We start from the raw sequence: 10,151 nt of genomic DNA, 5'->3' as shown, positions 1-10,151 counted from the left end.
CTGTAAAAGTCTCTGTTTGCTGGTGCGGGACTCATCATCACACAACACATCAGTCCTCTGCACAGATTGGCCAGGGTGAGACAAATCACAAAAGTCTCCCACACTGCGTTCCAGAAAGCAAAAGTGTACAGCGTCTTATTACAGTAAAGACCATCAGCGGCTGTGGGATCATAGTTGGGCTGATACACTGAGAAGACCCACACGTCCCCTGTAGGTGCATGGGACAAAAACAAGTAAGTAAACAATAAGTTATTCTAGAAAAGGCATCTGGGATATTTTCATCCTTACCTGCCAGGATCCAAGCGTAGATAAACAGGCCTATTGAACACGCCAGACAGGCTTTGACACCCCCGGGGGGCACCTGTGGCTGAGCTGCAATACTCTCACAGGGAAAAGTCACAAAAGGTATCATCAGCAGGGGTATCAACGCCAGCCCCAACAGGTAGGTGGGAATGTTGGGCTGCTGAGGGCAGTCCTTGAAATACACCACACCTGTGGACAAATGGTGGCAAGAGTGGTTACCAAACAGCGGAGGGATGTAGAAAGACATAGTAAACAGCAAATTTAGTAAAATATTGTATTAAAGAGCATACTGACCAAAGATGAATCGTGCCAGTCCGACGACAGTCCATCCTATTGTGACCTCAGCTAGAGGGGTAAGATTTTCAAAAATGTCAAATTCAAACTGGCAATGTGTGATTAATTACATATTGCACACAAATAAAATAGCAGATATGTCTGGGTTTTTTTTTTCTTCTGTGAATTGCTATATGACTTTCTTTTGAAAATCAAAATACAAATAAAGGTTATTAATATTAGTTATATTATCACTGCAACCTTAACAAGACTGAAACTCCAAAACTGAAGACACTAAATGGAGTGATATACTGCAATGTTAATTAAACAATTAAACAATTTCACCAACGCCTATAACTCATAGGCAGATTAATATGAGAATCACCTCTCAGTAAAGCGGCGCAATTCAACATCACCACAAACTACAGCTTATTAAAGGAGCTTTTGAAGTTGAAGGTAGGATCCTCTGCAAGGCATTTGTATTAGAGCACATCAGCTCCTTCTAAAGTGGCAGCTGAGTCTATATTACACTCACCTGACAGCCTTGGGGGTCTGGATGGTGGAGGGCCCAACTGAAACCTCCATATGGCACCCAAAGTTACTGTCACCGGGCGGGTTCTAGACGGGGCTAAAAATAATACGTAAACTTGTGTTATACTCCCACAGTTCTTTTTTTTTTTAGATGTGTGCACTGCATTGTTATTTCACACTAATAAACAAATAGAAAGAACACATCTTTAAAGATTTGTTGAACATGACTGTGTTCCCCATGTCAGAAAATACTGGTGGTGAGAGCAAACCAAAATAAACACACTAAAACACAAAAGCATTATGTCATTTGTAGCGCTAAGAGTCACACTAGCAGCTCTCTGGGACTGTGTGGTGCCATCAGCCATATGCTAACATTGGCGCGCTAAGCAGGTATAATTTTTTTCACCATGAGTTTTGCGTGCTAGTGTGCTAATATTTGCCACTAAGTACAAAGTGCAGCTGAGGCTGATGAGCATGTGAAAAGGACACTCTTTGATTGGAAATGGAATTTAGATTTAGGAAGTGGTTAGGACACAAACATTCAAGACTTTAGATCATATTTAAGAAGAAATAGAATAAAGAAAGAGGCAAGAAGAATAAAAGAGAAAGTAAAACCAAAATGCCAAGTTAAAACCATGTCTAATGCATGCTGAGGTTGTCCCACTGATCAGACTGCAGGTATTAAACACCTTCACTATTATAAATGCAACATTATCATTGTCTTCATTGTTATTCTCTTGTATTGTTTTCACGTTCAATCCAAAAGTGAAACTGAGGGTGAAAGTTCCTGACGACACTTAAAAGTCTGAAAGCGTTTTACTGCAAATTTACGTCAGATCAACTGAAATACGTGACACAGGCAGCACTTGCAATCAGAACACATTTAATATGTTTTTATGCAGTTATACAAAAACACTCTTACCTGCCATTGCAGCTGAACGCTTTGTCAAACGACTTGTCTGGTCCACTTACAGGAACAACTGGGGATTTCTACAAGCTGACGTTTTGCCACATTCGTCAGCTGTGAACAGGACGAGCCTGTTATCACATGACATGGTATTTAATGCCATTCTTAAAATGTAACCAAGCGTATAAAACTAAAGTAAAATCATTCCTCTATAGAGATTATACAGATTCTATATCTAATGAATCTAAAGATCCTCTAAAACTGACAATATGGTCTGTTCCCTGAGCTCCCAGAAACCTGTGCAGTTTGTGGCGAATTGATTAAATCCGTTTTCTTAGGAATACGCACCATGTAAGCATACCTGATATAATAGGTTTAAGAGCAGGTAAACATGCAGGAGCCACCTTAAGGCCCTATATCATGCTTTAGTGGTGCATGGCAGCGGGCGGGTTTGCAATTAATTGGTTTGTCAGTATTGGCAAACAGTGAACCTGAGACTTTTACCTGTCTTTCATTTGTATTTTTGTGTTTTAAGCTCAGTTATGTTTTGTTGGCCTCTGTTAGGCCCCAATTTAGTCAACAATGACAGAAAGGGACTTCTGGTATTCATTTGGTGGCAGATTCTTTTTTTCAATACATTCCCCGGAGCGGTGCTGCTTTAAATTCATCACACACACACTCATTAATTTACACCTCATACGGTACCAGTTAATTATGTTTCAGATCTTTGGCTTACACAGCTTTTATTAAAGCTGTACTGGAGGCCAAGCCCTCTCTTGTGTTTGCAGTAGGCCATAAATAGAACAAACAGACTGGTATCATCATGAGCAGGTATCAAAGGGCGCAAAAATACATGAGAGTGTCCCCCTAAACACACAAACACACACACACACACTCACACACACACACATAGACACCCTCCCCTCATATGTGTGCTCTGTAGTTTGTTTGGGCTTAATGTTTATCCTGCACTGTAACTTCGACATTTGTTGCCACTGAAGATTTTCATTTGTATCTGAGAAGATACGCAGGTCTGAAATCAGATTGCCTGCAGCCACACCAGAGACTTGGCCTTTGTTCCCTCTCTGCTTCCTGCTGTTACTGTCACCGGCTGTGTTTGACTTTCGCAGTGTGAGAGGGTGTGCTGTCAGGGGTGAGCTTCTCAGTCTCACTCGCCTCCCTTGCGTTCCAGTGTTTCGCCCAGTTTTCACTCGTTCCCCTCGGACTTTAAGAAAGGGAAACATACTCGGAGTGATAGTAGAAAAAGAGAGGGAGCAGTAAGTAAGAGATAAAAAGGTAAAAACCATGTGTTGTACGGGGAAGTGTGCCCGCCTGGTGGGCCTGATCCTGCTGCCTTCAGCCTTCATCTGCATGATCGCCAACCTGCTGCTGTTCTTCCCTGATGGACAGAGTCTGGAAACTGATCAAATCTCCCTCCAGGTCTGGCTCATGGGGGGGCTCATCGGAGGAGGCCTGTTTGTGAGTAAAGGATTATGATTGGTTTTCATCTTCAAAGTCTGGTTTGATGTTTTACTGTTTGTTTTATTGGGTTTTTTCAGTCAATTAATAGCTGCTCTGTGTAAACCTGTAAAATCTCATTGCTAGTTTTCTTGGGTTTTATTGTTTGGAGGAGATAATTAAGCATTACACAATTTTGTCAAAAAATTTTAATGTATTATTTGCTGTTTGACTTGTATGTATATGTAGGATGTCAATTATTTTTTCCATTACACAAAAAGGCATGTTAAAAATGTTCTCTTTAAGAATCATTGAAACAGACATAAAGAACAGTTAAAGACCAAAGTACATCAAGCCAAGTACACTTTTAACATACTTTTACCTTTTTCCCATTTGATGTCACTTTATACTTACGATTATTATAATTCAGAGAAAAACACTATTTTCACCATTACATTCACTTTACAATTTAAAATTTTAATATCCAAAACATGTGATGATCTTATAAAAGGATACATGGTTAATGATTAAACAACATACGCAAAGCAATGAGCTCCACCTTCATGACATCAAGAGAGCATGACATCGATTAAAATGCTACTTACACTTACTGAACAATATATAAATATAATATGTGATAGTATATCACAAATTTTTCAGCCCTTTTTGCAATGAGTACTTTTACACATGGAGCTACTTTGACTTAAGTGAAGGATCAGGATATTAACTCCACTACTGTATGTCTTATAATGTAAAAGACATGTTCTACTATAAGAAGAACTTTTGGAGAAACTTGGAAACTATTCACCGTTACAAGATTAAAACATCTCCTTCACTTCCTCACCAAGGACACACACAACAGATCTGTTTATGTGAGTCACCGCCAGCATTTTTCTTGCCATTTGACAAGGACAATAAATAATTCATAAAATTTTAATCTCATCATCATCGTGGATCAGAGGGACCTTTGAGTCTTGTGGAAGGACACGTCTTTATGACTGCGATAATACAGTTTGGATCAGTAACAAGGAAGTTGGATTTATTCCCTCCACCCCTAAATGTGTGACATTGTCTGGTGGGATGAGACAGTAAAATTCGATTCAGGATTCACAAACATTTGTTTTAACAGATAAGAGAACACACACACACACATATATAACAACACACACCACACCTCCACATGAAATGCCTTTGAGAAACTCTGGCTTACATTTAAAAAACTTCAAGTAAGATAGCACTTGTGCTATGGCTTGCTTGAAGAATGACAAAATATTTTCTATTTTCGAACTTTTCAGATGCTGTGCCCGAGCTGCTCAGCTATCAGGGCCGGGGGCAAGGGTTGCTGTGGAAAAGGTTGCTGTGGCAACCGTTGCCGTGTGAGTAAAGTCATTTGACAGATTTCCATTTACAGTTTATGTCAGTTTAGGGACGGGACTGATAATGATGGGTGGTAAAACGCAAAGGCGGAGGCGATGTGATATCAGGGGCCGAGGGACAAATTAGAATCATGGGTATTTTAATGACATTTCACCATAGGGGCATTAGCGTCCTGTTATTAAGTGATTTATTTACTGTGCTGCGAATTATTTTTTGTTAAATATATTTTTCAGAAGTAGGGCTATGAATCTCCTCCATTACAGAGTGAAGAGTACTCACTTGTGTTTAATTATTGGGAAAGAAAATGGTGATTGGTCTGTTGTGGAGACAGTGAAAGGCCCATCAGCAAAGAAAAAAACAGTGTAATGGTTCTTTCTTTCTTTCTGCTGAGGAAGACCATGAGATGTGATGGAAATGTGTTGTGAGATGTGTTCCTATCTGTCTTTCAGATGCTGAACTCAGTGTTTTCCTCTGGTTTCGGCCTGCTGGGAGCGATCTACTGCACCAGTGTGTCCTCAGCCGGTCTGGCTGTTGGACCCAAGTGTCGAGTGGCCGGTGGCAAATGGGAATCCCCGTTTGAAAACCTCGGCACGTGAGTGTTTCTCCCACCATCACTCATTTAAATGTGCTTTTTCTATGCAGGTGACGCAATAGAGAATACCTCCAGTCGATAATAATGCTCTGACAAGTACTCTGCAGCCTTTTTTTGCAGTCCTTTCTCATTTTTTTCAAGCATGCTACTGTGTATCTGCACTTCTCTATTATCTACTTCCATTGTCTCTGTTAGAGCTGCAGAAAAGATTCAGCTCTTGGTGGTTAAAATAATAAATGCTATATATTTGAACTCCAGCAGGTGGCAGACAGGACCAGCACTCACTGTTTCTGCAGTGATGAACATGAGAGTTCAGAATAGGCAATTTTTTCATAGTCAAAAGGGAAATTCCTTTTTTTTGTAATCTCAGTCATGGGTCATGTTAAGCTACTTGCATATATACTTGTTATATTTTGCAGCCAGAAACAGTTCCTCTAGTATACTTTGTCACCTTGCTGGACCTCAAAGCTATATGACTTAAAATACACCCAGTTAAAGAGATAATACCGCAGGGGTTGACATGATTGGCACCACTGAAGCATTTTACAAGCTTAGGCAGGTAAAACTGAGTCAGCTGATAGAGGCCCATCAGGTGATTGGGAAATTTGTTAATAAATATGAGCATGTTGTTAAAATGTTGGCTTTTGCTGTCCATGATGACAGCAGTTTAAAGGGCACCAGTGTTTACAGGGAGGGAACCATGTTTGATTACACAATACATGGTGGGATATTAATATTCAACCTCATCGTCCTTCCTCCAGGAAAACTCAATTTCCCCTTTTTTCTGTTCCTGTTTTTCTATGTGGGGCTCTGCTATGTTCACCGTCTCTATGCAAATGCACCATGAACCACCATTAGTATTTTCATATCTCCAATTTGGCCAAAATTATTAGTTAATTAACTGATTTGTCGATCTACATACTAAAACATTTGCTTGTCTCAGTGAGGATTTTCTGCTCTCTACAGTTAAATATCATTGTAAATTGAATAGCTTTGTCTTTTGGACTGGGGGTCGGGCAAAAACAGGCAATTTGAAGATTTAAGATAACAGAAAATAATTGCCTTGCATAACACAAAACATAAAGAATTGCATAATATCAGTTTAAACTATCCACAATTTGACAGAACAACCTCTATTCTAAACATCTAATTGTAGATGTTTAATACTTCTTTTTTTATCCCAGTTCCAAAGTTTTGTTTCAAAGTAAAGTTAGTTCTGAAGCAAGTAAAGTAGTGATAAAAGAATAGAAAAGTCAGATGTTTGTACATTAAAAATAAAGCATCCGATTATCTTAGATTCGCATTGAGATTGAAAACATTGGCAAACAGCTAGCTTAACTTTGTCTAATGTAACAAAATCCTTAATGATAATGCATTTGCACTGTTTTTCTCATGGAATTAACAATGTTAGCTATGTTAACATGTTATTTGGTGAGCTAGCAGTCTTTGTGCTAAGCTAGGCTAGCTAGCTATGTTGTACACACATGTGAGTGGTATCAATCAACTCATTTAGCTCTCAGCAGGAAGATGACAATGTGTATTTCCCAAAATGTCAGAACACGTCTTTAATTTTCTACCATCAATAGTTTTGGAAACCTGTTAATGTCACTTTTCTCCAACAAAACATCTTGAACTTCTCTCTCAGTTCCTCTCCTTTCTATTTTCCATGCACTTTCCTTCTCTAATCCTCACTTTTTCCCTTCAGCATCTTACTGACAAATTTTTTCCCCCCAACTCATAACGTCATAATGCTATTTCTACCTACTTGGCCTGCTTCACACATAGTTTCATTAATGCTGTGTGTAATGCTCTCCCTTGCAGAGGCAACGACAGCTACCTTGTAAACCAAGATATGTGGAAAATCTGCGAGTACCCTAAGAACATTGTGATGTGGCACATCGTTCTGTTCTCCATACTGCTGGCCATGGCGGTGATCCAGCTGGTGCTCTGCGGCATCCAGGTGGTCAATGGCTGCCTGGGGTGCATCTGCGGGGACTGTCGGGAAAGCAAAGAGGTGAACAAATCCTGAAACTTCAACCTTTAAGAAAGTAAAATGACAGTAGGAGAGGATGCAACCCCATGAAATGAGCTTTGAGCTACAGAGAGCAGTTAAATAAAAATGCAAAAGATTTTATTAAAATGCCAGTATAAGGCAACATGTCCTGTACCAACTGGTTTGGTTCTGGCTATTCTTCTATTCTTCTAGCTATTGTTAGGAGTCTGTAGGATGACTTGGCCTTATAGCAGCTTCCCACAGTGTTGCTTCAGTGCTGCTTTAATAGCAACTCTGGGTTTTTAACTGCAACTGATGGAAAACAGGAAAGGGAAAACTTTTTGTGGTTTTAATCCTGTGTTTATAATATTTGTGCAAGAAAGCGGGTAGATTAGTTTGGATTGCAGCAACAATTGTGCCATTAAACAGGAAAATGTACTCACTGCACGAATTTAAAGGTATAGTTTGAGATTATGGGGCTACATCATGTCATTTTTACACTTTTGTATGGATGAAACATGTTAATTTGTGAGCTTTAGAGGTGCCGTTCAGGGGATTTTGAGAGTGTAATCTTCTCATGACCTCTTGGCAAAAAGCAAATAAGCACATTTCCCAAAATGTTAAATGAACTTTTAAAAGAATGTATGTTTTATTTCCGGACAGTCAGCGACTACATAGATTTAATTCTAAAATCCTCAATGTCGTCAGGATTCGATAGTTGGAGTTGCTTCAAAAAATAAATTAAACAGTATTGAATATGCAGAAAAATGCAATTTTCAAAGTGTATTTTTATTTAATTTTGTTTAAAAGTTAATTAAAAAACTAGAAAAACTAGATTGGCTTGACTCCATAAATGTAAAATAAGTAAACTGGCAGCTTGTCAGGAAACTGAAAAGGGTCAAAATGCATAATTTTGTGCAGAAATGTTTGCACAGGTTGAAGATTAAGCTCAGGTTTAGCACATGGCTGAACATATAGCAGGACTGCTAAAGCATGTTTCTGCTGACGTGCATGTGAACTCATTTCACACGCTAATAAGGGACACACAGTTGATTTGAAGGTTATAGACCTGACCATACAGGATTCACACACATTACAGTATCCAAAACAAGATCTCTCATAAAATGCAGAAGGGTCCACATCCGTCCACATGTGTATTGTATCAACAAACGCTTACACGTTAACATGATGCTCACATTTATTAACAGCTGTCAGTCAATCTGAACGCTCGCTTCCTGTCTCAAGCATGACATAAACATGTGACTTCTCTCCTGTTGCAGGATGAAAGTGGACTGTAAAGGTGAAGAAGATCAGCTGGTTGTAACCCAGCGTCACAAGGAGACAGGATGCACTTCTGCATTTCATTTCCAAAAGCTCATACTCAGCGGTCCCCCTCCAGGAAACACATTGGGATTTTCTCTTGATTCTCTTTCATGCTTTTGTTTCACACCAGCCTGGTTGGTGTGTGGAACTTGACTTATTATTGTCTGAATTCTTCCTTAAAATAGTTAATCAATAAGACATTTCCATACCGAAGACTTCACATGGGACAACTGCTGTGTTTATTTTAAGTGCCGCTACTTGTTTATTGTATTTCAGGTGAATGTGACAGCAAAATATATATATATTATGCACTCTTTAGTTTTATCATTGGATTTGTGCATATTAACAGAAATTCTCAGAGAAGTTATATCAGGTCTATCAGCATTAAAAACCTATTTTCCTGAGTAGTTTTTATGTGATTGTTGCTGCTGTTTTCACTCTAATATTTGCAGAAACCTGCACCAACTATGTCACCCTATAACTCTGATTATCCATTGGAAGAATTTCTGTTAGAATCTGTCAATTTCTCACCTCAGGCTTTGCCCATGCAGCCAGTCAGCCAGATCTAACAGGATTATTGTGTGTCCAGACAAGGTCAAAGGTCAGAGCGCCCCCTGTGGACTCTGTGAGCACTGCAGCTGTATAAACAGTCCGCAATCTATGCTTGCAGCTCTTGACTGTCAGTATAGGTGCACGTTAAGCTCATAATCTTTTGTTGCCATGGAGCTGCTTCGTGGTAATTGTTACCTAACTTTCAAGTTAAAAGCCTGTTGCAGAGCTGCACCTAGGTAAATATAGATACAGTCTCTTCAGAGAGACCAAATAACCTAAATAAGCCGCAGCTCAGAGCTAAAGCCAAAGTCTTTGGCAGTGCAGATAAATACATTTAGATGTGCTTCGGTGGATTCTGTGGCTCCTTTTCAGTGTCATTCCAGTTTCTTTCAAAATTCAAGTTATTTTTTCCCCCGAACTGTTCCTGTGTTCACATACTCCCAGGACAGGGAGGGGAAATTATGTAGCAGTGGAAAAAAGGCCTGTGCCCAACACAGTGACCATCTCAGCTAACTGATTGGCCGGTGCTACGCAGCGCTCTTATATAATGCACGGCACAAAGTGAGGAAGGGGCATAAGTGTGAAGGGTTTGGAATAAAAGAATGGTGAGACAAAGGGAGGAAAACGGGAAGGGGGCCCGTTCTCAGCCACTTCTCATGCAAATCGTAGTCACTCTGAAGGAATCCAGAGAGGCAAAGAAAGTGCTGGACAAATGTAGAGGTGGGGGGGGGGGTGAAAAACAGAGAGAGGTTGTTCAAAAAGTAGAGAGGAGAGGAACAAGAGGGAGTGACAGCAGGTCAGAAAGATGGTTATTCAAACACAAAATTCTTCTATTATATTTG

General features: G+C 39.7%; 1 protein-coding gene and 1 long non-coding RNA gene across 2 annotated transcripts; one reads left to right on the top strand and one right to left on the bottom strand.

Moving 5' to 3' along the window:
- Window positions 1-396: 396 nt before the first annotated feature.
- Window positions 397-1,186, bottom strand: LOC139222531 (uncharacterized). Its single transcript, XR_011585927.1, has 3 exons — window positions 1,112-1,186; window positions 598-648; window positions 397-492 (listed from the first exon to the last, which is right to left on the bottom strand). It is a non-coding gene; the product is annotated as an uncharacterized lncRNA (long non-coding RNA).
- Window positions 1,187-3,005: 1,819 nt separating this feature from the next.
- Window positions 3,006-8,998, top strand: tm4sf5 (transmembrane 4 L six family member 5). Its single transcript, XM_070854721.1, has 5 exons — window positions 3,006-3,493; window positions 4,768-4,848; window positions 5,299-5,441; window positions 7,263-7,455; window positions 8,715-8,998. The coding sequence occupies exons 1-5, from the start codon at window positions 3,320-3,322 to the stop codon at window positions 8,730-8,732; spliced, it is 609 nt and encodes a 202-aa protein (XP_070710822.1). The 5' UTR covers window positions 3,006-3,319; the 3' UTR covers window positions 8,733-8,998.
- The last annotated feature ends 1,153 nt before the right edge of the window (window positions 8,999-10,151 follow it).

This window comes from Pempheris klunzingeri, chromosome 23 (genome assembly GCF_042242105.1).
Source record: "Pempheris klunzingeri isolate RE-2024b chromosome 23, fPemKlu1.hap1, whole genome shotgun sequence".
NCBI lineage: Eukaryota > Metazoa > Chordata > Actinopteri > Acropomatiformes > Pempheridae > Pempheris > Pempheris klunzingeri.
The sequence above is the reverse complement of the archived record's forward strand: the minus strand, read 5'-3'. Positions and strand labels throughout refer to the sequence as shown.

Excerpts from the sequence above, each read along its gene's own strand:
- tm4sf5 (XM_070854721.1), top strand. The coding sequence starts at position 3,320 with ATGTGTTGTACGGGGAAGTGTGCCCGCCTGGTGGGCCTGATCCTGCTG. Across the intron at positions 4,849-5,298 it reads GCTGTGGCAACCGTTGCCGT|ATGCTGAACTCAGTGTTTTC; the intron begins GTGAGTAAAGTC and ends TCTGTCTTTCAG. Across the intron at positions 5,442-7,262 it reads CCGTTTGAAAACCTCGGCAC|AGGCAACGACAGCTACCTTG; the intron begins GTGAGTGTTTCT and ends TCTCCCTTGCAG.